This window comes from Oratosquilla oratoria, chromosome 24 (assembly GCF_046742065.1).
Source record: "Oratosquilla oratoria isolate Oo_2021 chromosome 24, ASM4674206v1, whole genome shotgun sequence".
NCBI classification, from domain to species: Eukaryota; Metazoa; Arthropoda; class Malacostraca; order Stomatopoda; family Squillidae; genus Oratosquilla; species Oratosquilla oratoria.
In genome coordinates this window covers 59476224-59503169 of record NC_134800.1, presented here as the reverse complement: position 1 = coordinate 59503169, position 26946 = coordinate 59476224, and the positions used below count along the sequence as shown (strand labels likewise).

At 38.5% G+C, this 26946-nt stretch overlaps 2 protein-coding genes across 5 annotated transcripts in view; one reads left to right on the top strand and one right to left on the bottom strand.

Moving 5' to 3' along the window:
• Positions 1-197: 197 nt before the first annotated feature.
• Positions 198-13504, bottom strand: LOC143038692 (reactive oxygen species modulator 1). 2 transcript variants are annotated; one of them, XM_076208249.1, is made up of 3 exons: positions 13408-13504; positions 3040-3203; positions 198-1466 (listed from the first exon to the last, which is right to left on the bottom strand). In XM_076208249.1, exons 2-3 carry the CDS (start codon positions 3174-3176, stop codon positions 1358-1360), a joined length of 246 nt encoding a protein of 81 aa, XP_076064364.1. In that variant the 5' UTR covers positions 3177-3203; positions 13408-13504; the 3' UTR covers positions 198-1357. The 2 variants fall into 2 exon arrangements, with proteins under 2 accessions (XP_076064364.1, XP_076064365.1); XM_076208250.1 differs by having other exon boundaries at positions 13339-13447.
• A 6265-nt stretch (positions 13505-19769) lies between these two features.
• LOC143038690 (beta-1,3-galactosyltransferase brn-like) overlaps positions 19770-26946 on the top strand; it is a 10709-nt gene continuing 3532 nt past the window's right edge. The window contains exons 1-3 of one of the 3 annotated variants that reach the window (XM_076208247.1): positions 19770-20280; positions 24021-24045; positions 24150-26946. The exon at positions 24150-26946 is cut by the window's right edge and continues 3532 nt beyond it. In XM_076208247.1, coding sequence (XP_076064362.1) covers positions 24166-25221 — 1056 coding nt within the window. In that variant the 5' untranslated portion in view covers positions 19770-20280; positions 24021-24045; positions 24150-24165 and the 3' untranslated portion in view covers positions 25222-26946. Of the gene's footprint in view, positions 20281-24020 lie in introns of all 3 variants that reach the window. The other 2 variants (XM_076208245.1, XM_076208246.1) reach the window with 2 other exon arrangements.

Sequence of the window (26946 nt, the reverse complement as noted above, 5' to 3'; positions counted from 1 at the left end):
AAATCCACTTTAACCCCTTCCATATGATGACACAGACATCATCATTGTAAGGCAGTAGCGTGTTTACGAGGATGCCAACGTTGGTGTCTTGATTATATTTATTTTGTAGTTGTAGCGGAGTGATCCACATATTCTGTGAATAGGCTTGATATCATTTTCTTTGGTTATTAATATTCAGGGTGAAATAGAATGAGTCATAAACTTTATATTTTATAAAGCAAGTACTGTGCTGCATCATCAAGCCATCATACATCAGGCAGCTAATGCTGTGCACAAGAATTTGACTTGTACAGAAGAGGTTAAATGTAATTACTGTACATGTCTGTTATCTATATGTATTTACATTATGCTGCCTGTAAGCAGCCCTCTGCAAGTTTCCAAAAAAAGTTGCTTGCCCTTGAAAGGGGAAAGAAAAGACAATTTTATCAATACCTAAATCTTATATGTAAATGTTACACCAATATACATATTTATATATATTTATATTTATATATATATATATATATATATATATATATATACATATATATATGTATATATATATATATATATATAATTACTGTGTTCAAGACTGCATGTACATGGTTTTATACAGATGCACAACCTACATTCATGAAAATCATTTGTATGCACAGCTTCATATAAAACTGATGTACATTAATGAACAGTTGGAGTTATGCAATACCGAAAAAAAATAAACATTCAAATTACACAGCCCTTATGTATGTCCCTTACAAATACATATGCCAACAGCTTTTTCCCCCTTACAAGGGAAGTAGCAAAAATCAATGGCATAAATCCACTCCCACCCATTTCATCCCCACATACTCCATTCCCATTCACCACCCCTCCCTCCCCCTTTTCTTGGGTTCTCCTGGATGACAGGTCATCCCTGCATCTCGCCCACTGCCCAAGGTTAAAAGCAATTCAGTAAGACACAGCACATCCACATCCCATGAAAAACAAACTGGTTCTGCAGTAAGTGAATATACTTGTACATGCTGTTCCACTTAAGTTGCTAGCTTTGACATCAATCCACACAAAATGAATTACAGGATATCTGACTCCCAATGTACTTCATATGATAATCAGAGTAAGGGACAGTTGATGGAGGATGGAGTGAAAAATGATAACAACAACATAAAATAAATAAAAATAAAATCAATATAACTGATAACAACAATGATAATAATAGTTCACAATAATTTTGACTTTGACTGGGCCACTCTCCTTACAAGGAGGAAAGGGCCTTATGGTATACAGAGGATGTATGTAATTTCAATTGTTTTAGATGATTTCTCAAGCATTACAAAATTTCTAAACATGTCATCACTGCTTGTTTGTTACACAGTAAATTTCAGCATCTAATACCAGCACCAATTGCCATGAAAGTTCCAAAAGTTCCACCTGACTGCATCATTACTTTTCCCACATTGTTCACCAACTCACGTCCTCGAAGTCCATATCTGTAAAATTTATAAAATGTTTAGTTTGTGGAAAGTATTTTATTTACTCCTATAGGAAAAGTAAGCAATTATTTTGTATTTCTTTTTACATCCACGCTTCCACCAACACCACAAAATCCCCACTCACTCATCCACCCCTCCTACCCCATCCACTTGGGGATGAAAGACTATCCTGTTCCCCACCACACAGCTTGCTGAGTCAAATGCAGTGTAGTAAGGCACAGTTCCTCCATCACAGAGCCCAACAGCTGAAGCTGGCTGACCCACATCTCATCACCATACAGCAACCCCCCTCCTCATCCATATCCACTTGCCTACAAAGGACTTAAAGAACTCTTGACATAATCTTGCAGGAGACATATGGCTCCTAGATTGCCAGCAACATCAATTGGATTGGCTCACAAGACACTCATGGAAAAGATACTGCATTGTTGCCTAGGTACAGCCAGAGGACGACAGCATAATATGTAGTGCCTAGCACCTCCTGTATGGTGACTGTATCTGGGGCACATTGCTTCTGAAGCCAGGACTATTCTGTATTGGCATTGTTATAAAGGTGGACGGAGGCCTGAACATAGTCATCAGTGTGGTTCTTGCCCACTGTGGAAAGGGTCCCTCTGCAGAATTGATATCTAGGGGAGTTTGTTGTTCGGTCCAAGAGTGCTTGTTTTGTGAACTGAGTACGTGTTTTGTTTGGATGTGCTACAAAGCACAAGTGGTAGGTTGTTGCAGATGTCTTTGAAATATGCTGCCTTCTTTTTTATTATCCACTTGGTTGTAATGGGATGGATAGGTGGGACTGAGTGCTCTTGCATAGAAATGGGACCAAAGAGAAACAAGAGGACAAGCAAAGAAACTAAAGAAAGACAGCTGCAGAAGAGATCTGAAAAAGAACAATTTCCCACACAGAGTGATTGACATCTGGAACAGATTGAACAATGAAACAGTTAATGCCAGAACTATACATGAATTCAAAAGCAAACTGGATGTGGAGAGATACAAAAACGGGTCAAAACAAGCATAGCTCTAGTCCTGTAAAATACAACTAGGTAAATATCATTTCCATGTGTATCTCCACGTGGAGGAATTTGGTTTCTATGCATATATTTTCTATTGGGATGGTTTTAGTGTATGCTAATATCATTATTAATTATTTATTTAATAAAATTTGTACAATATCTTCCTTTTCTTAATTGTAGGAAACCATACTGAGGAGGCACAATCAAGTGTGGTTCTTATGAGCTGTTTATATATTCTCATTAGTTTATTTCTGCTGACCAAAACCTGTGCTTGGTACAGATTGTACTATTATTCTCTTACTGGTTTTAATTGTTTGATCCTTGAAATGTAGGATCAAATATGTGTGCATATCAAAAGTCATCAAGACACCTTGGGAAGTACAAACTCATACAATGTCTTTCCAAACACTACAAGCTGCCAGAAGTTCACACTTCAGTACTCTTCCACGCAAGCAATCTTCACAACTTCAGTACCACTCACAACTTAAGTCAACAAAGCATCATTATATATGAAAAAAAAATAACATTGTTCATAAGAAAAACTTTCTGCTTACCTCAGTGCTGTAAAGCCTCCAAACAGAACACCTGTTGCCATGCCTACAGAGAACCCCATCATGAACCCAAGTTTCACTCTATCCCAGCAAGAAGGACCTTGGCCCTGATAATAGTTTCCTGCTGGTACTGCTGGCATCTTCTCTACTAGATACTGCTAAGATGTCTGCAAAGTCGGAAAGACCATTTTGAATAAATATTGCACATATGACTACAAGAATTTGTGACCCATAGTGGATATTACAGTAAATAGTAGGACATAAAGTAAGGTGTACAGCACAGGAATGCAGGTATGGTGGTACAGCAGGTAGTATGCAGCACATGGTGCACAATTTGTACAAGTTTCCACATATCTTCTTGCTTCAAAACTCTATTCTTTCCCCTGGTAGCTCATCATAAATAATAAAAATTATGAATATTAAAGGATGTCTACTGCATATTTAGGTAGGCTGCTTAATTTTTATTCTATAACTCTTGTTGGCCTCAAACTCAAGAAATTATGATAATGATTATTTTCTACTCTCCATCAAGGATCAAAGTACAATATGTTTTTAAGCTGGGTGTTGTTCAATTTCTCTTGCTTTTCTGTCCAATTTCTCTCTTGCTTTTCAGAGATTTATTTCTAAGGTACCATAATTATTTTCAATAACTACTCATCTGAAATCAATAATAATAGTGTTACTTAATTTTTTTCCAAACTCCATTATACTACACTTCTTAATATTGAAGTCTACTTCCCATTTCTGACTCCACTTCCATACCTTATTCAGGTTTTCCTGTAGTGATTCACAATCAGTTTCGGTTTTTACTTTCCTTAACAATTTAGCGTTGTCTGCAAAGAAGCTCATGTAACATTCCACATCATCATCCATGTCATTCACATAAATAGCAAACATTGTTGCAGCCAAAACAGATCCTTGCAGAACTCCACTGATCACCTTCCAATCTGAATATTTTTATCTGAGTACTACTCTCATCTTTCTACCAATCAGGAAGTCCTCCATCCATTTTAGTAGGTCCCCTTGTATCCCTCCTATTTGTTCCAGTTTTTTTTTTTTTTTTTTTTTTTTTGTGGTACTTTGTTGAAAGGTTTTTGTAAGTCCAGGAAAATTCAATCAGCCCATCCATCCCTTTCTTGCACTATGTATTAGTCTTGAGTAAAAACATATTAAGTTTGTGGTACATGATCTTCCTTGTCTGAACCCAAATTGTCTTGGGTTTGTTATATTATTTTCTTCCAGATGTTTTACCCATCTATTCTTGATAATTTTCTCACAAATTTTGGCTATCATGCTTGTTAGTGAGACCGGTCTATAGTTAGCTGGTTCTTCCTTGTTTCCTCCTTTATATATTGGTACAATGTTAGCATTTTTCCAGTCCTTTGGTATTTTTCCTTCCTTAAGCAACTTATTATGTTATGTATTTTATGTATTTTGTCCATTAGTTCTTCTTTGCATTCTTTTAGAATCCAATTTGCAATTCCATCCGGACCATGCGATTTCCTGACACCAAGGTTTGATGTTCCATTATTTCTTTTTGTGTTATTATCTCGCTCATGGGGGGAGATCGCACTTCATTTCCTTTGTCCCAATATTGTGCCTTCTCTCTAGTGAAAACAGACTTGAAGTGATTATTCATGACTTCGGCCATTTCTAGATCTTCTGTGTATTCTATATTTCCTTGGCATAGTTTCACCATTTCTTGTTTATTTTTAAGTTTACTATTCACATATCTATAGAATAGTCTGGGTTGATCTTTGCATTTGTCTATAATGTCCTTTTCATGTTTCCTTTTTTCCTCTCTTTGCACTTTTACATACTCATTTCTATAGTTTATATACATTTGCCATTTCCCAGGCTTTTTATCTTTTCTCCATCTTTTCCAAGCTCTGTCTCTTCTATCTTTTGCTCACTGCATCTTCTGTTGAACCAGCATTTAATGTACACTCTCTCTAGCTTCTGTCTTGGTGTGTGCCTATTCACTCCTTCATTATAATTATCCATCAAGATATCCAATTTCTCTTCCACTTTTGTCTCTTCCATGTAAAAATTTTCCCAATTTACATTCTGAAGGGATTTGTTTAGTTTTCCAAAGTCTGTTTTGTTGTACATCAATCTTCCTTTTCTATGCTTTTCATTTCTCTCCATGTATATTTCTTCCTTTAGTTCAGTCTCAATATGTATATGGTCACTCTTTCCAATTGGTGTCTTGTATTGAATTTCATCCACAATTTCAGGTTCTGTTGTAAATATTAAATCTAGTCTCAACGGCTCATTTTTTCTGTATCTGGTGTTTTCCCTGACCCACTGTGTCATTGTATATTCCATGGTCATGTCCAGTAATACATTACCCCATAAGTCTTCTCTGTTTTTCACTGTCATGTCCTCCCAATAAATTTCTCTGCAGTTAAAGTCCCTCATAATTACCAGGTTACCACCACCCATTAGTATCTCAGTTAATGAATACCTTGTATCTTCTAGCATTTTCATATGCTTGTTCTCTTTCCAAGCATATGCTTTTGGGGGCACATAAGTCACCACAAACTTTCTACTTTTCATGTCCTTGTCTTCAACTTTCATCATGATCTTCTACATTACCTTTGCACTCCGCAATTTTTATCACATTCAAGTTTTTCTTGTCCAAGAACATGAGTCCTCCTTCCTGTTTCTCATCTCTGTTTTTAATCCAGTAATTGTATAGCCCTTGTCTAACATTGATGGGTGGTATTGCACTCCTTAATTTAGTCTCCACAATTCCCATTATGTCTGGTTTTTCTTCTAAAAGGTAGTCATTATGTTCATTCAGTCCTAAAATTAATCCATCAATGTTAGTATAGGCCACTTTTATTTTTTCCTTTCTCCATCTTTTTTTTTTTTGGTTCGCCCATTCTGATGTACCATTTTCTCAGTCTCATGTCGTTTACTCTCCAATAGAATTCCTTGCTTTCGGTCTCCGCTCTCTTTGCATTTTTTCCTTAGCTTCATCTCTTAGTGTCTCTTTTTTTAATTCCTCAATACTCATTTCTCTTTTTATCCATATCTTATTGTAATGTTCACTCCATGCCAACTTACCTACTTTTTCAAATGTCTTCTACTACTATTTGTGATCTTTATTTTATCTATAGGGGTCAATTTATTTCCTTAGAATAATGACCAATTCTATACACATTGTCAATGTCTTTCTCTACTTCCTGGTCTCCATCCTGAATTTCTTTTAGGATTGCTATTGCTGTTTCTTTTTCTCTCATGTACAGACGCTCCTCTACTTACATTCATTCGTTTTACGTTTTTTTGATTTAACGTTTGAACTGACTGAAAAAAAAAAAAATTTAGTGAATTTTTTAGTTTAGCGCGCTCTCCATAGTTCAAACGATACTTACGCATGACGCTGCGTCCATTGTTTACATGGCACAAACGACAGACTGAACGTGCCTTGCCTCATCCTCCTCCCCCTCCACCATCTCAATTTATGTTGATTGAATTTAATTTATTTGAAATTAATGTTATTATTTTACAATGTTATGTGTATAATTAATTATTTAGGGGTGTTTTATAAGATATGGTAATAGAATTTATGGATGTAGAGTACAGTAACAACTTACGTTCATTTTCAACTTACGTTCGGCCGTTGGGAACGTAACTAAAACATAAGTTGAGGAGCGTCTGTACCTTGCCAGACCATGTTTTTCTTTTAGTCCATATACCACAATACATTTTTTTTCCTATCCACTGCATTTCTAACCCAATTTGCTTTTTCATTAATTACTTGGATAATTGTGTCTTTTGCCTTTTCCTGCATTTGTTGTTGGACTATTTCTTTAAAGGCAATTTCTTCATTTTCTATGTTTTCTTTCCATTCCTTGATCTTTTGGATACTTTCCTCACTTAAGATTTCTTCAATTCTTTCAGTCATTTCTTGTATTTTCTTATTTACCTCATTTTTTTTTGGTTCTCACTATTGGTAGTATCATTAATTTTCTTCTTTTCATTTTCACGCTTCACCTTTCTTATATCATTTTTCATTTCCTTAAGTCCAGTTCTCAGTTCAGAGTTAGTTTTCCTTAGGTTGGAAATTTCAATGTTAGCTTGTGCTAAGCAATCCATTAGTTCAACAATTTCTTTCCCAAGTCCATGATTTCATTCTCCCACCATTTTCTATTTTTGCTCATTTCCCTTTCTAAGATTCAACCTAATCTCCTTCTTTCGTACTTACTTTTAAAAAGACGGTAACAATATTGGTTCTAACAATTTATTACTGAAAATAATATCCTTGGAAAAAATGTATCTCAACTAATCCCAGGTAAGAGCTAGGTCTAAAGGTCACTCAGAGAAATATTGTATTGTTGTCTAGGGATTGTGTGGGGCAGTACAAGATGAGGTCCAGTGTCTCCTATGTGATGGTTGTATTATGGGCAGTTTGATTCTATGGCCAGGCCTGTTTGGTGTTGGTACTATCTTGGATGGTGTCATGAACGGAAGTATGCTAGTGTGATTCTTCTCTTGAGGATTTTCCTCTGGGATTGAGAAAGATTACAAAGGATTACAAAAGCGGAGCATGCCGACAGGAGACCTTTTGGTCCATATCTAGGCCTATTTGGTGTTGGTACTATCTTGGATGGTGTCATGAACGGAAGTATGCTAGTGTGATTCTTCTCTTGAGGATTTTCCTCTGGCATTGTCAAAGATTACAAAGGATTACAAAGGCGGAGCATGCCGACAGGAGACCTTTTGGTCCATATCTAGGTCGGAAGAATAAAGTTTGGTGGTTTGTCTTGAAGAATTCTTACATGTAAAACATCAACCTGGTTAAAATGATTACTGTTCACAATCCTACAAATACCAACCAACTTTTGGTGTGTTAACTATATACAAAATAATTTTCCCCCTTATAAGGGAGGTTGCCAAATCAAAAGCACATTACTCCCACCCATTCCACTCCCCTGTACCATCCTTCATCCCTCTCATCTTAGCTCCTCATGGATGATAGGTCATCCCTATATCTCACCCACTGCCCTTGGTCAGGAGCAATGTAGCAAGATACAGTGTTGGTAAGCTAGTGGCATAATTAGTAGGTTGGTGGTGCAATATGAAGTCTGTAGGTCCTGCATTCTCATAGTTGCAAGTCAAGTCCCACACTTCTTCCTTATTCTGGCATCTGCTCCTCACCTTCTTTGGTTAGATATTGGCTAAGATTTTCCTAAATTTGTGGCCTGGTAAAAAATTTACACAATTACAGGAATACTAATTCATCCCAATTTACTGTTGACATAACAATGGTAATGTTATCATCTCAATTTGCCAGTATTGGAACAAACACCTAAATTACATTTCCATAAAATAGGCATCACAATCAAATAAGGAATTTGAATGATCATACATATATAAGAGAGCAGTATTTAATTTAGGTATGGGAATGAAATTGCAGATGTTTTCTCCAAACTAATGGATAATATTACCAGTGGACATTTAGACCCTTGTCACTTTGGACCTTTGGACTGGATGGTTCTATTCCACTATCACACAAATATATTTTCCATTTCTTTCTTTATTGCATTTGAAAGATCTATTTTCTTTCTATAAAATGGTAAGGTTAGGACCAATAGGACAAAGTTAAGTTAGGTTAGGAGCTATTGGTCAATATAAGTTTTATATCAACTATGCGCAGTATACAGATACAGCAGCTGTACTCCATATTTTCATGGTTAGGAGTACAGCAGTGTTCTGAGCATGTGCAAATGTAACATCACTGCTTATGTCACTGTCATATTCATAGCCAATCACAATGGCAAATATGGCATTGTATCAATTATGCCATATTTGCTATCATGACCTGCTATTAACCAAACTTACTTAACCAAACCTATTACCCTACTCTACCCTAACCAAACTTACAATAATGCTCTTGTTTATAGGTTTGAACTGTGTTTTGGGTAAAATTTTAGAAGTGCACACTTATGTAATATAGCAATAGAAAATTAAATACTAATTTGGTAAATCATAATACATCAATGTAACATGTTATTCTTGGCAGAAATCAATAATAGAAAAAGTTACTCAAAGCTATAAACAAATATAGTCGCTTTGACTTCTTGAGATGCTATCTGTGTTTTGGTAGAGGCAGAAGTCAAAGAAATGAAAGTATGATAAATTTGTCTATTCTAACCTAACCTACCTACCTACCTAATGTAACCTGCATTAATGTGGTACCATTCTAGAGGTCATCAGATCGTCATTGTCGTCTCCGACCACTAAATCTATCAAAACAAAGATGGTGTCTAAAGGAGTTGACACAACTTCTTTTATCTCAGTAAATTTTTAGAAGTGTACACCTATGCAATATAGCATTAGAAAATTAAATGTCAATTTTGTAAATTATAATACATCAATGTAATAGACATTATTCTTGGCAGAAAGTAATAACAAAAAAAGGTCGCTAAAAGTTATAAACAAGCAAACATTGCCACTTCGGCTGCTTGAACACCATCTTTGTTTTGGCAGAGGTGGAGTCCGAAGAAATTAAAGTATGATAAATTTGTCTAACGTAACCTACCTACCAACCCGACCCTACCTGCATTTAGTAATGCAGTACCTATAATTCTAGAGGGCAAATTTATAGAAATGCACACCTACACAATATAGCAATAGAAAATAATTAATTTTGTAAATCAAAGTAATGTGTGATATTCTTGGCAGAAATCAATCACAAAAAGTTACTAAAACCAATTTATTAACAAACGAAGTTGCAGCAGTTGAATGATACACCATGTTTGTTTTGATAGATGCCGAGGTTGAAGAAATGAAAGGATGATAAATTAATCTATTCTAACCTAATCTACCTAACCTATATTCAGTAATTCTGTACCTCAATTTCTAAAGATCATCCAGGTTGTCGTCATCGTCACAGATGCTGACAGCTGAACCCCATGTTCTCTCATAAAGTCAAGGAAGCCATATTTTCTTTCTAACAGCACTTATTAATGTCACCTGGAGTTGGAGAACACCCAATCCACAACATGAATGCCATCATCTGACAGTGACTATACGAGACACGAGACAATATGGCATCTGGACTGTATCCTAGCAACTTTGTTCATTAGTAGATTTGCTTGTTGCAAGGTTTTATATTATTTAATTCTGCCAAGAAAATCATATACTAAGTTCATATATTATAATTTTAAAAATATTTAATTTTTAATGCTATATCTTGTAGGTGTGCACAACTAAAACAATACCTTCTAGAGGTTCTCAGGGTCATCTGTTCTGACCTCTGAATCAATCAAAACAAAGATGGTGTCTACAGAAGTCTAAGCAACTTCATTTATTTCTGTATAGGTTTTAGCAATGTTTTTTTTTATAATGATTTCTGCCAAGAAAAATATTACATTGACATATTATACATACATACATATACCAAGGCTTTTTCCCCCTTACAAGGGAGGTAGCCAAAAAGGAAAAGGCATAAGATCATTCCCACCCATTCCATCCCTGAATACACTTCACACCCCTCCACCCTCCCTCTTATCTTAGCACCTCCTGGATGACAGGTCATCACCCTACACCTTGTCCACTGCTGTGGGTCAGAAGCAGTGTCACAAGACACAGCACATCCACAGCAAGGCCGCTTCATTAAATTGGCGACCCCCCCCTCTCCGTCCCCCCATTGCATAAAGGGAGAAGATGGGGAGAAATCCCTTTGGGCTGCGTCAAATTTTGCTCACACATATTACCTCACCCCCCCCATCCCCCGGCCCATTCCACCTCATGCATCACATCATCCATACACAACCATTATCCATTCATCCCTGTCTTCTGTCCTCTCCCGTCCTTCCTCAACAGACATTCCCCTCTTCCCCAAAGCCCCCTTCACCCCATCCATCCATCTCATCCTAGGACGTTCCTTCATGTTCACTCCCTCCACATCTGCCTTCCATACCTCTTTTACTAGTCTTTCTTCACTCATTCTTTCCATGTATCCAAACCATCCTAAAATTCTTTCATCAACCCTATCTCCCAACTCCCTTTCCACCCCCGTTCTCCTCCTCATTTCTCACTCTATCTAGCCTAGTAACCACCATCATACTTCTCAGACACCTCATCTCAAACACATTCAAACTCCTTCTCTCTTCCTCTCTTATGTTCCATGTTTCTGCCCCATACAGTGCTGTTGGCACAATCTCTCCTTCATACAGTCTCCTCTTAGCATCCATTCCCAAATGTCTATTCCTCTTTAATCCACCAAGGCATTTACTCGCTTCTCTCAATCTACATTCTACCTCCACCTTCACTCCACCTTTTCCTGCCACATTTGCACCCAAGTATCTAAAACTTTAGATATTTGGACATATTATAATATACAAAATATTTAATTTTCTAATAATATACCACAGAGGTGTGTACTTCTAAAAAAAAAAAATATCTTCATTTCTGCATAGGTTTTAGAAATGTTTTCTGATATTAATTTCTACAAAGAAAAATATATATTATATTGATGTATTATAATTTATAAAACCAATATCTAATTTGGTCAAAATTTCTAATGCTATACTGCATAGGTGTGCACTTCTTAAAAAATATTGTGTTTTGCAGCTCCAAACAAAATAAATTTGAAATTCACCTGGAGCAGCTCATAAGTAGCTAGGTCAATATGAAAATGGAATTCCTGATATTTGAGCTGAAGTAGTTCTCATAGGATGCAGAAAGTCGCTATGAGTACAATGCAATTTGAATTATCCATCTAGCTGTCCTAGTTCCCGAGATATTGCATTTTGAATGGTATTAAATCGGGCCTATTTTGTCCCAGGAAATCGGGCCAAAACGTGGGGTCTTACTAATCGCCGACCAAACCCAAACAATGACTGTTTTTACTTAAATGCACAATTTTATATAAAAATTTAGCATATGGTTGCATTATTTAACCTATTTTCTTTAAATTTTGTGATTTCCATGTAATTTGATAAAAGATAAGTTACGTTTTTATCCTCTGCAAAATTACCGACCACAGCTACAAATACCGTCAAATTACATGAAAATCACACATTTTAAAGAAAATAGTTGAAATAATTCAACTATATGCAATCTATTACACAAATAACACAACAGTAAGAAACTTAATAGAGTGTAGTTTGATCCATACCACCAGTGATCAAAGATGGCGGGCTGGACGAATTGTAGCTGTGGTCTGTAATATTACAGAGGATGAAAATGTAACTTCTCTTTCATCAAATTACATGAAAATCACACATTTTAAAGAAAATAGTTCAAATAATTCAACTATACATCTATTACACTAATAATAGTAAGAAACTTAATAGAGTGCAGTTTGATCCATACCACCAGTACGTTGTTGTTATCCGATAATCCGACCCGATAGAAAAAAAAACTAATTAGTACCACCGATTTCTCAGCTCTTCCGTAACACTCTGCCTTTGTTTTAGTATCAAAATAATTCGTGAGACTAGTAATTTTTGTTCATTTTGGTCTGTTGCCAATTCACTGGACTTTTTAGCTCATTTTTCATGCTGAAACAAACAAAAATTAGATTTACTGCTGAATGCGGGCCGCCATGTTTATCTTATGTTTTTATGTACCGACATGTAACTGATGATGTGATTATTTGAAATTTACTACGATAGTAGTAAATACACTCACATAACATTTTTATGAATGAAATTTCCCGCAGTATGTAAATTTGGCCATTTCAATGGCGTGCGCTTAAAATGACACGCTATTGTGCCCATCATCGACAGTGGCGCCTCTGGTGGTGTTTAACCTAGCTATCATAAGCTTCAGCCATTTTCAATTTAAAACTTGAGGTGGGTGGAACCACACAAGTGGAACTCTGATTATGTGCAGAACTGTGCCGTACTCCTAGCCATGAAAATTCAGAGTACAGCTGTTGTACCTCTAACCAGTTTGTATTAAATACCCATACTTGTGGGATTCTAAAATTTTACCTAATGACTTTTCCATTTGTGGATGTTTCGCTGGTAACCAATAGGAATTTTTTTCCTGCTGCATGCCTGGTACTGAACTGATAGTTTTCATGCGTGATAATTGCATACAATTTGCAAATGACTTCACTCTTCAGAGTAACTGTATTTCATGTTTTGATGTGGTCATTGGTCTTTACAGCTATATCTGGGGTTAATCCCCACGTCTCCCAGATAATTCACATATCAAACGCAGTTGAACCAGTTCCCCACTCACCACAAAATAAATAATTAAAGATGTATATCAAATCTTATTGACAAGGGGAAATATTACTATGAAATAAGATATAACCAAAATTCATTATTCCCCTACATGTATATTATAATTTCCCCTGACTAAATGGAAATCCTATATAATTTCACGCCGTCTTCGTTCACTTACAACATAAACCTTCACCGTCCTGTTTACAGTGTTATTCAACTTGGACTATAGAGTACAAGTATGATCACTGCAGATTTCATCAATCACAGTATTGTTTACTAGCAAAACTCGAACTACAAAAAAAATGTAATGGAATACCTTCGTTTGCTTTAGTTTTCATATTTACCGTAAATACTAAGGTTAATCAAGATGTGTTCCTCTTTTTTAACGTTAATAAAAGCATGTGCAAAGAAATTATATAACAAATTTTCGTTTCATATCTGCTCTCCCCAGTGCACTCGCTTCACGTCTTTATCAGTTTGACAAATATTCCCAAAACTTATCTATCCATTAATGCTCCCATTTATTATTATAGAGGATTACAAAGGTGGAGCATGCCGACAGGAGACCTTTTGGTGCATAACTAGGTCAGATGCGAAAAAAATAATAATGATAAATAAAAAATGAATAAATAATATGATATAGATGATAATAAATAAAATAGATAAATGCATAGGTATAGCTAAATAATAAACAAATAGGTAAATAGTAAATAATAATAGATTAACAGATAACTAATAATAAATGAAAACCAAGCAAATAAACAAAAACAAAAATATATACATACGTATACACACATACGTATACATACATATACCAAAGGCTTTTCCCCCTTACAAGGGAGGTAGCAAAGAAAAAAAAAACATTCCCACCCATTCCATCCACAATACACTCCACTCACTTCCACCCTCTACCCTCCCTGGGTCAGAAGTAGTGTCGCAGGACACAGCACATCCACAGCAAGGCCCCTTTATTAAATCGGTGACCCCCTCCCCTCATGCAGAAAAGGAGAAGACGGCGAGAAATCCCTTCGGGCTGCGTCAAATTTTTATCACACATACTACCTCACCCTCCACCCATTCTACCTCATGCATCACAAAATCATCCATATGCAACAATTTTCCATGCACCCCTGTCTTCTGTCCTCTCCCTTCCTTCCTCAACAGACATTCCCCTCTTCCCCCAAAGCCCCTTTCACCCCATCCATCCACCTCATCCTAGGTCGCCCCCTCATGTTCACTCCCTTCACATCTGCCTTCAATACCACTTTTACTAGTCTTTCTTCACTCATTCTTTCCATGTGTCCAAACCATCCCAATAGTCTTTCATCAACCCTATCTCCCAACTCCCTTACAACCCCCGTTCTCCTTTTCACCTCCTCATTTCTCACTCTATCCAGCCTAGTAACCCCCATCATACTTCTCAGACACCTCATCTCAAACGCATTCAAACTCCTTCTCTCCTCCTCTTATGTTCCATGTTTCTGCCCCATACAGTGCTGTTGGCACAATCACTCCTTCATGCAGTCTTCTTTTAGCATCCATTCTCAAATGTCTATTTCTCATTACACTTTTTAATCCACCAAGGGATTTACTCGCTTCACTCAATCTACATTTTACCTCTACCTCCACTCCTCCCTTTCCTGCCACATTTGCACCCAAGTATCTAAAACTATCCACTTCCTCCGTTCGCTCTCCCTTAATGGCCACTCCCAGTTTGCTGCCACTTTCATCCCTTGTACATCTCATCACCTTACTTTTACCCACATTTATCTTCAACTTTTGTACTTTTTAGCGGACTGTAACCTAGGCGTGCAAAACTTTGGGAGAGAAAAATGGAAGTGATCGTAGCGTTGTATTGATACATTTTGTGCACGCTCTGCATTCTTGCATTGGAGAGTAGTGAGAAAAGCGGCAGAGTGTATGACTCTTCTTGTAGCAGAGGAGGAAGGGTGTGGCATCGCCGAGCAGTGGCAGTTCACAGGCATTTTTGGCGAGGAGGGAATCCACAAAAATCTTATGCTATTAGAGTGTTCTTGAGCTGCGACTAACTGCTGTAAAATGTGGTGGATGAGGGGGCGGTGTGTATGTTGTAGAGACGAGATGGCTTGTAGGGCAGACTGAAAGTCACACATTACCACGTTTTTCATTCGCCTATGACAGAGTAAGTTGACTGCCAGCAGGAGTGCCTGTAGTTCGCAATACGCAGAGCTGGAGAAGTTGGGTAACCTGCGACCAACGTAGCCTCCCTCAGGTGGTTTCATATTCGGTGAGTAGACAGAGTAGCCCGCGCTACCATCTGGCTATAAGGAACCGTCCACCTAGAAATAGTGCGCGACAGGGACGGAGGAGGACACTGCGGCGATATGTTCCAGGGCTAATTGTTTCTGGAGGAGTAGTGGGTCTATTTTTAAAGTGAGTGTGAGGGCGACATGAGGCTGTGGAAATCCTCTATGGAGGCGGTCCATGATCAACCTCGGATATAGGGACGTTGATATGAAGGCGTTGCAGAGTGAAACACACTATTAACAAGAGAGCGGACCCCGGGATGCAACAGAGGGCAAGGTACATCGGGGCCAAGTGAAGTTCTTAGGACATGGGAATAGTGTGGGGCCAAATAGGCTAAATGGAGGCACTTGACGCTGAAGAAGATGTTGGCATATATTCTCTTAACATCTGAAGGAAAATTAAGTTCAGTCTGCATGCTTACTACTCTAGTGGAGGTGGGGCATCATGTACTACATCTGTTCTGGAATCTTTCTAAAGGCACCAAGGAGGTCTTGGAGAGTTGACTAAGGGCTGGGGAGAGGTAGTCTATGACTGAACGAATGAAGACAACATAGATGGTTCTTGCCAAGGGGATGGATAGTCCAGCGGCATTGTTGGTGAGCCCTTTAAATGAGATAAAGCGCTGTTCTAGCCGGTGGAGGAGGTTTTGGATGATGTGATGGATACGCTGCCGGTGCTTCCAGTACAGTAACGTGCACAAGGTGGGATGACACTGTGTCCTGCAGTAAACATTGGGAGTGTTCCGGGACCCCGAGGAGAGAATACTCAAGTCTTTCATGGGGAAAGGATGAGGCAACAGGCGGATGTCGACCCGTAGGAGTTAAGATGGCGCTGTAGGTCGGCATCAGAGGTGGAGTGCATACAGATGTCGTCAGCGTAGCAGGTGACAGTTGTGCCGGGAATGTCGGGAAGAAGGGATAGCAGGTGGTGCATCAGGACGTTAAAGAGGAACGGACTTAAAACCCCGCCTTTTGGAATACTAAGTTTCCCTGGAGAAACTGCACGTTCCCTGGAATATCACACATGAAGTACTGTTTGAGAGATAGCCACGGATCTACCTCAGGAAATTGCCTTGGACACCAGATTCTATGAGGTGGTTGAGAATTATCATGCAGTCGTCCACGTCGAAAGCACTCTTAAGATCAAGAAATGCTACCACACTGGTAGGGGAGAGGCGGGCATGTAGGTCCATCAGGCAGTGGTGCATGTTCTTCTGAGGTAGGAGACCATACAGCTGTAGTGATGGTTTGTCCTGTAGTCAAAACATAAGGCGAGTGAGGAAATGCATCCAAGGATTTTGTAGAAATATGTGTATTGGGCCTGAGGACATACTTATATAACATATATAGAAGGTTGTGTTATACTCATAAGTACATAGGTGGAGCATGTGCATGAAACGATGTATACAGAAAAAATATAGGAACTAGCTATAAATAGAATATATGTACAAGTATAAGTGACAAAGCGTCGTGTCACGTGGCACTGACCCATTTGCATGAGTGCGTATGTCACTTCATTAGCGTGTGGTTGTGCTGTGTCACGCCCTTTCGTAAATAAAGTCTCCTGTTTGTATTTTTAAGGCATGCTTTGCGTGAATATGATGTGTATTATTATCAATGTTGTCATTGACACTTGTGGAAAGAAATGATGTATGTATTTCATAACATGTATGTGTGTATATAAAATGTATAAAGTAAACCATTGCGTATTGCCTGTCTGTTGGGACGCGCTTCAAATGTGTTCTGTCAGATGACACCAAGCTCAGAAAACGTTACATATTTTGGCGCGAAAGCATGTTCTTTCTCATTGGTCAGAATTAGCTGAACTGTCTAGCTTAAATACGTATCGACATCAGGGAAACGTAATCACCAATACCTGGGCCGGGCAGAGAGGACACGAGTAGCGACGACAGAGAAGCAGAGACCAGAAAGCCTAGACCAAGGTCTAAATATACAGGTCAGACCGTTTACATTCTTCTGCGCAGCTTCTGACGTCATTTGGCTGAGTCCATTTTCTCTTTGTGATACACTGAAGAAAACTGTGAAACGCCAAGGAAGACAGGAACTATAATATTTTATATATATATATATATATATATATATATATATATATATATATTATATCATATATATCATATATTCATATATATAGACAGGAACTATAATATTTTATATATATTTATATATATATTTTATATAATATTTGTCAGAATATAACTAATTGCGTGGAGCAGTGCGAGCGAAGGCAACGTCATTTTTGAACGACGGACCAGCTTCAACTGACAGCTATAGGACCCGCTAACCCCACTTTGAGCAGCCAGGTGACGTTCACGGGCCCGCTGCGCCAACTCCCTCGAAATTCGGTCGGAAGTGGTTAGACCTTATATTCTTAGATCTTGGCCTAGACAAGCCGTGTTGAGATACGCCTGCTGTTCATTAATTCCTAAGTAGGATTCCTCTGCCCGTCGTTTAGACGCAAGCATTCCTTTGGACCTCCTTCAGTTGCATTTAGCAATCTTCAATTTATAGAGGCTCGTGTATGGAATCTTCCAGTGAAGTTACAAGTCTTCGCCATCCGATTTGTTTCGGATATCATCTCAACGACTGCCAGAAAGCTAAACACGTGCGTCTGCCCTCTCCCTCTGTACCACTTACAAATCTACAAACAAGTATACCTCCGAAGTGTCTTGTCCTGGACTACCAGAACACCATACATTTGGCAATCGACTTTCTACAAATCACCCATTAGTGAAGAGGTGCGGTCCAGACGACTTCCGTTAGTGCGTCACCAGAACCAGTACTCAAGTACGCTCTTTATATCTGTTAGTGCGTGCAGCATTCAGACGCACTACTACCTGCCATATCTGGTAAGATTGAATCAATTTGGATATTTGTGTTTATACTTAATTCATTCATTGTGTTTGTGTATCTTTACATTTTCTTATGTATGTGTGATATAAGTGATTTTATTTCTGTAGATAATAATTTTAACGAATATTTTAATCATCCTGCCTAATTTTTTATTTGTGTTTTTAGTTGTCTGTTTGTTTAGTTTACTTTTATTTATTTTGATTTATTTATTCTTATATTTTATTTTTTGTTTATTTATTATTATTATTTATTTTTTATTTATTTTAATTTATTTATTTATCTAATTATTTATTTATTGTCGGGACTAGCCTGGCTCATTGGTGGGCCGTGACAACGTATATAGTCTAGGAATACGCTAAATTGCGCACAACTATAATAAACACACATCAAACTAGAAATACATCAAATCCAGGACCCGCACGGCCGTTGACATAGTTCGTGCGTGATCATTAATGTTCCGAGCGCACTCCGAATGCTCTCCGATTTTTTTCCAACGAGGAAGAAAATGAAAAAGAAAAGTTAGACCGAATTTCAACCTGCATGGCGCTCACGTCATAGTGCTCGCGAGCGTGCCCTTCGCGCGAAACCCAAAGAACCCAATCAAAAACCCTCACTGCGTTCAGTGCTTTTCACTGCCGGATCGTGATTCTCTTACAATGCTATTACGGAAATAATTCGTACGTAACCGTTAATGTTCCAAGCGAGCCCGAAATGCTCTCCGATTTTTTGGCCAACGAAGAAGAAAATTAAGACAGCAAATTTCAACCCGCATATCGCTTCGCGCGAAACTCAAAAGAATACAATCAGAAACCATTACTGCAATTATTAAACTACGCATATCTCATATTACAAGATCACTTAATGACTGCGTCATTGCATCTAGCTCAAAAATATTGCTAAATACTCTTCACTGGATGTCATGAAAACAACAAAGACTGAACAGTCTATAATTCTTCTCTGCAGACTAGACACCAGCAAAGCTCGGCTGGCATACCTAATTGTGTCGAATAAACCAGTCACGCTAGAAGTAAATTCGTTATATAACCATTCCATCTCACCTCATTGTAGAACTTAAGCGTAAATGAATCCCTGCCTAAAACTTTAACTGAAAAACTCTACATAGGCTTACAGCAAAAAAAAAAAAAAAAAATGGCACTTGAAACACTAGGATCACGTCCATTAGCACCAGCTCTGAACGTTAAATGATCAATGGCGCGACATTTCAGCGTTGTTCGATGAAATCCACTCGGAAAACTGCTCGCAGCATTCTACTAAATAACAATATCAGTATTACAACAAAAGGGTGATTGATGGACGTTATAAAATAATTATCATGCGTATTGCTTTGTGGAATGAATTAGAAGAAACAATCTAGAAAGACAGCGAGTGGGTTGAGAGCAAACTTGGGTTAGTCTTGGAACAGGCACAAAAACGTGTGGGCATGAATTACTTCGCATCCTGCCTTATAATCACGTATAAACTTACCCGAGATAAGGAACGAGGAATTCGTGTTTCTGACTCAGACTTCAACTTATTTAAATGCCCAAAATAAGAAACATAAGTCAATGGAAGCCTTTCAATCTTTGTATAGAAAACAGTTTTCAGATTAGACATGTCTATAGTTATATATTGTGCTAAACATGCTATTGTGCAAAATCTTTCTCTATAATGACATTAAAATATATCCGAACACCTTCGGCTCGGGTTCGCTCAACAGAAGAAGGGACTTGTTACCGAAACTGGTGCATGGGTGGGGGCGGAATGAAGCCTAGCAAGGAAAAAGGAATGGCTTGTAGCGGGAAAGAACCCTGCAGTTTAAGAAGAGGTGATAGGCAATGACATTGTTAACCATGTAGCTCAACAAATATTGTGAAGGAAAACTAGACAAAGCCCAAGTAAGTCAATGTAGATTGTTGTAATTTGTGACCCATATTTAACTGTGTTCGTAGTTAATCCCTTTTAAGAGAATAATTGTGGGAACGTAATTGTTGACTGCCTTCAGTCTTGCCATAGTGTTTTCTCTTAAACCCTATTTTAATCAGAATATAGTTAATACATATAAAGAAATTGGTATCCAAGTGAAGCTAGGGTTTCATATCATTTCATTTCATATAATAATAATTTTATAATCATGAGAGCAAATCAAGATTACTCGGTAGCAGAGTTTGTCGTCATTTCCCGAGTTTTTTAGGCCTTTGGTTGGGACAGGTTAGGATATGTTAGAGTAGGGGTATTCCTAGGGTATATGTTACTCCAAGAGTAATCCTGTTAATTAACATTTGTTCCCCACACCCCTCTCATCCTATCATGCTGAATATGACAGAATAGATTAGTAGCAGTTCTATGTATATTCAAACTAAGGTAATTTGAAGTTTGTGATAAAATTTGGAAAAATTTCTGTAGATATTCACCCACCCCCCTCAAGAATGTCAGAAATCAAAGTTCTTTAGTTGTCAGTCATGGTAATCTGATATAGATTTCTACCACAAATCATTTCCTTTTTTTGTGGGGGGGGGGAAAGGGGAAGGACACTTTCACCCATAGGTTCAGCAGGAAAATGGGTGAATTTTGGTAGAAATGAAACCAGAATTACATACATATAGTGATATACCAAAGGCTTTTCCCCCCTGAAAAGGGAGGTAGCTCAAAACCAAAGGCATGAAACCACTCCCACCCATTCCATCCCCATCAGGCATCACACCCCACTCCCCTCCACCCTCTTCCCCCATCACACCCCACTCCCCTCCACCCTCTTCCCCCCCCATCACACCCCACTCCCCTCCACCCTCTTATCTTGGCACTTCCTGAATGATGGGTCATCCCTGCATCTTGCCCACTGCTGTGGGTGAGAAGCAGTGTCACAAGACACAGCATATCCACAGCAAGGCTGCTTCATTAAATCAGTGACTCCCCCCTCTCTGTCCCCTCATGCAGAAAAGGAGAAGATGGGGAGAAATCTCTTCAGGCTGCATCAAATTATTTCTCGTACCCACTCCCTCATCCATTCTCATACGTACTCCCTCATCAAACCAGAATTGCTTGGGGGGGGGGGGATAGAATAAAAAGTAGATTTTTATATCCTTCAATGATATCGGTGAGTTAAACTAGTAAACCTAATCTAATCTTATTTCTCAAGCACATATTTTCACTTTTTTTACTTATTTTTCTTTTAAATTTATTCCCAACAGTATTACCACAGATAAATTATTATGGTGCTATTTGATTTTTAAAATTATATACTACATCCACCTTCTTTGTCACTGCCACCTCTGTTTATGAGGCTGACTACATTGGGTGACAGAGGAGTTTCATTCCTTGTCTCTGTAAGGTGTGTGAAAACTCAAACCAGGTAAATCACTCAGTCCACCCTGTAGTCCACTGCGCCATAGAGCAGCAGCATTCATACATTACATGGGCTAAAAAATATATATGTATATATCACAAAACCTGTACATTAATAGAAGATCTTCATTTAAGAAAAGTATGTGTAATTGATGAGGCGAGTTGATCTAAAATAGAAAAAACAATGAGGTATATGGTGGATTACCACAGAAATGATTTATGTTTGATTTGGTTTAATGTTGCTAACTCCCCCCTATTAGGAGGCTAGGACTACCCCTTGGTCCATCTTGCTGGTGGCAGGGTTTGAATTGCTGTCACCTCGACCTGTGCCGCAAGTAGCGATGCTCCAGCCTGTTTGGCCAGTGAGCATCCATTGCAAAAATATCTGAAGTAGATGATAATGTATTTGATATTGTTGAACACAGGAAGAGGGGAAGAAAATTGTCGTAGGATAAGACCACTATACTTTAGGAGTGCAGTTTTATTTGGCAATGCAATTTGTTCATCCACCCAGTTCTAAATGTGGTAAAATAGATTACCAATAATCCTGTGTATATTCAAACCTTCAAAGAATCATGGTGTATTGTTGGAATGATTTTGTATCAAACCAGAGACTATAATATGAGACTTAGTTTAGGCCAGTTACCAGCATAATTTGTGAACATCAACTCAGGCTATATGGGCATGTAGCACATTTCCATGATGTTGTTGTTGTTGTTGTTGTCGTTCCCTAGACTGTCTGTCCGAGCAGTCCCGTCTCCCCAAGGAATGCCATAGCCGAAACTGGGTTTTCCCACAAATCCTTTATAGAGCGTATGTTGTGTTGTTTGCGTGCATGATTGTGTATAATGCAGTCTTCCATTATGTGTTGTATGGTATGGGGTGAAGTGTTACATCCTGGGCAGCTGTTCACAATGCGGTCATCCAGCCTCTTCTGGTAGCTTAGAAGTGCTGGGTGGTGACCGCAGTCTGGCCAAGTGGACTCTGTCCTTTCGTGGGAGAGAGGATTCAGAAGGGTGGATATCAGGGGGTCTGGCATGCAGCAGTGTGTTGTCTTTGTGTGTTAATGGAGCGGTGAGTGATATGATTATGAATATGTTTCCGGAGGCTGGTATTTGGTGGTTGTGGAGGAAGAGAAGAGAGTATCTGCGCGTGATAAAGGTCTTTGGGTGTTGTTTTAATGTTTCTTGGTGTGTGTGGGTGTTCTGCTATGTAGTGTTGCGGGTGTAATGTGTTTGTGGTGGCTGCGGCAAGTGTTTGTGTGCCTCTCATGTCGAGGTGGTCTTTGACTTTGAGGACTTTTGTTTCATGGTGTAAATGGTCTGTAGGTGTTGTATTTGTGCAGCCTGTAATTGTTTTTAGGGCTTTGTTTTGTATGATTTGAAGGGTGTTGTGGTGTGTCTCACTGAGATTAGGAGCCCATGCAGGACTCGCATAATTCAATTCCTGGAGCTGCAGCGTCTACGTCGTGGGACCACCCCCCAACCCCAAGAGTTGGGGGCCAAACGGCAGCAACCACCCCTGGCCACCGGCTCTACGCAGGTGGCACCGATCCCCAAGAGGAGCTACGCCTACCTTGGGGAGTACCACAGTCCTTTTTCCCAACATGCAATATTTCCATGATGTTGATCCTACTCACAGTGTTGTCACCACAAGAGACAACCTTCAGTGGAGGAAATAAAGGGGACGTCCAAAGAATTCATGGCTGGGGCAAGTTAACCAAACCTGTTGAGAGCTGTTTGAAGTGGGAAGGGTGGGTGACTGCATGGGAGCTTGCCTGGAGAGACCATGAGGACTGGCACAAGTGTGTGAGTGAAGCAACATGCTCCATAGGGTATGCCCCCAATTGATGATGACGATATTCAAGCTATGGTAATTTAAACTTTTGGTGATGAGATAGGTTTTTCTTAATTTATTATGATGTGTTTAGCCTAGTAGGGCTGGGGTGTTAGAACAAATTGCCAGAAAGGACCATTATAATCCAGGAGTGCCAGCTTAGGTTACTTGAGGTTAGGATATTGCCAAATATGGGCTAGAATTTACAGGCAACCATAGCAGTGGTGATACTGGTTGAACAATGGAGGTAGCCAAAGTCAAAAGGCATAATTCCATTCCTACCCATTGCATCCCCATCCATTTCACCCACATTCACCACCCCGCCCTCCTGCTCATCTCATCATCAATATTAACATAACTTGATTATATTAGTTTAGAATAGGGTAAATTAGGAGAGGTCACAGTAAGTTATATTGAAATTCAATAGTAGCCAATTTAAAAAATGTCTGGTTTTCAGGTAATTCCAATCTTCTGGAATCCAAGTAAATGGGATGGTGTCTGAGGCTGCTGATTTTGAATAAAGCGGAATTGAAGAACAGTACAGTTAAAAGATGAGTATGACTAATTCAAGCTATTTCCTTTTCAGATCTAAGTTTGCTGTTATGATGGCAGTGCTGAGAAAGAAGGGCTTTTTTCTTTGGCTTTGGGTGCTGACAGTATCAGGACTGTTTTACATCTCTGGGCTTCATCAGTACCTTCTGGCTTATTCCTTTACAGGCCACTACATTCATTGGGGCCCACACCAGTCACTCGAACATTTTATGCAGCAGATTAAACTCGGGCAGGAGCCTGATGTGCAGCCAGTAAATGAATTTATATATCCATATAGGTTTATCCAGTCACAAAAATGTGATGTAAAAGGAAGCATCAGACTTATGTATGTCATTAAGTCTGCTCCTGAAAATTTTGCAAAACGTAGTGGAATAAGAAAATCATGGGGTTTTGAGAAGCGCTTTTCAGAAGTAGAAATACGCACAGTATTCCTTATTGGTATATGCCATAATGATTCACAACTTCAGGATCTGTTAGTAAAGGAAGCAGAAGCCTATAAAGATGTAATTCAAGCAGATTTCATAGATTCTTATTACAATAATACTATTAAAACCATGATGGGGTTACACTGGACCTACCATTACTGCAACAAAGTCAAATATTTTTTATTTGTTGATGATGATTATTATGTATCTACCAGGAATGTTCTTCGATTCCTACGTAGCCCAAGAAATTATCCACATTACCTAAAATCTCCAGTTTCTTCTGGCATTCATGAAGAGGAGAATCTATTGGCTGGATATGTGTTTCGCAGTGCGAGCCCAATTCGATGGTACCCAAGCAAGTGGTATATATCCTTGGCTGAATACCCATACTCCCACTGGCCCCCTTATGTAACTGCAGGTGCTTATATTGTCTCCCGTACAAGCCTAGAAAAAATCTATTTTGGAAGCATTTACACGTACCATTTCCGCTTTGATGACATATTCATAGGTATGGCTGCTAAAAAGGCAGGTCTTGTTCCACTTCACAACTCGGAGTTTTATTTTCATCGGAAAACATATAGCAAAGATAATTTCAAATGGGTCATTGCCTGTCATGATTTTAATGATCCTTATGAGTTGCAGAGAGTCTGGAATGAGCAGAGAGCTATAGGTAATGCATAGATGTAACTTGTTATTTGAACAGTCAGTAGATGTGACATTTTTATATTTTTACTGTGTCTTACATTTGTGTGACTGAATGTCATATTGTATTGGAAAAGCATTTTTTTTTTTTATGATATTAAGATTTACAGTGCTCAATCATTAGTGTATAGTTGACCTTTTTAATTACTATTTAATTATTCTGGTCACAAAAAGGTCGGCTTAGGTTGCTTAATTTACTATATTATGTCACAAAGGTAAATGTGATTCTTCCTTTAGAGATGGAAGGACCTAAATGATAAAGTTTTTAAGACATCTTGCAGTTTTCATTAACTGTGAGTGATATTTTACCATGTCAATATATTCCCAAAGATAAATTATGTCAGACAGCTATTGGGTGCTAAGAATGTGATTCCTAGATTTGCATATCAGCTGTCATATCATATATATATATCATGTCTGATTCACCAATATACTGAAGTTACCCTGAACTAATGTATTTAATCACAGTAAAGTTTGGTGCAAAGGCATTTAGTCACTAGCAAATTTCAGGCAGAATAGGTTCAGTAGATTGCTTCATATTTTAAACAAAAGAGGAATTTCCTTAAGTGCGATAGATGAAATTATTACCTTGATAATAACATGTATGATGAAGGCTGTACCTCTTTGAATGGGAGATGGCCAAGTCAAAGCACACCCACATCAATGACATGTAAACTGCTTGAACCATCCCTCCCATGTCAACATTTTGGGTTAAAGTGTTGACCTGTTCCCTACCACACTATTTTGAGTCAAAATCAGTGCAATGAGGTGTGGCTCTTCCAAAGAAGGACCTAACAGCCAAAGTTCCCCCCACCGTTTCATCATGCAGTGACCCCCCCCCCCCATCCACTCTTCTATAAAGCAGATAACATTTCATTGGGGTGTATTATCTCACAGTCTACCTCCTTTCATTCCCATCTCTTGCATTTTCTCTTCCCTGCTTAGTAGACATAACACATGCTTCCAAAGCTCCCATCATTTTATCCAGTCATCTCATTCTTGGTCTTCCACCCACTTCTGCTTTTCACATTCTGCTAATCCTTCTTTATTCATTATCTCTTAATGGTCTTTGAAAAATACACAGCAAAGCTGCCTATTTTCAAGACCCACATTTCTTTCTGGAGGTGCAGCCCTGGGGGTGGGGACTGACAATCAAGTCTCCAGACTGGGTTCAAGATCTTTATCAATTTCAACACAGTTTCTTATGCCTGCACATGCATGGAGAATTCACAATTGGCAAATGCTTCCCTTTGCCTGCCACCTCATCAATTACACCATTCTGGCTCTGCATTTAATGATTTCTCCATTTCTATCTTTCAAACATATCATTTGCTGTCTTCCTAAAGCATGTCTGCACTCGGTCCCTTTAATACTTTTGCCTTTCCAAATAGTTTCCTCTATGGTGACCTAGAAATAGTCCTACACCAATACAATACAGACAACAGTCAAATGTTTCTTCCCATGGTGATCTGCTAGAGGGCAAGATGACCATTGCTAGCCACTGTGAGGCTGCAGGTTTACCACTCAATATATTTATATATATATTTTTTTAACTGCTCACATTTCAGGTTTCCCATGAGTCATAGCTGATAGCTGTTTACAAGTCACACTTGTCAGTTTCTAAATATATTTTTTGCCAGTGATTTGTTTTGCTTGGCATACCAGATAATTGGGCATTATCAAGTTTAATTAAGGTAGTTCCTT

What these genes read in the sequence shown, in the direction of transcription:
- LOC143038692 (XM_076208249.1), bottom strand. Translation starts at nt 3,176, where the DNA reads ATGCCAGCAGTACCAGCAGGAAACTATTATCAGGGCCAAGGTCCTTCT. An exon ending in GGAGGCTTTACAGCACTGAG is followed by an intron (nt 1,467 to 3,039) that starts GTAAGCAGAAAG and finishes TAAATTTTACAG; the next exon opens with ATATGGACTTCGAGGACGTG.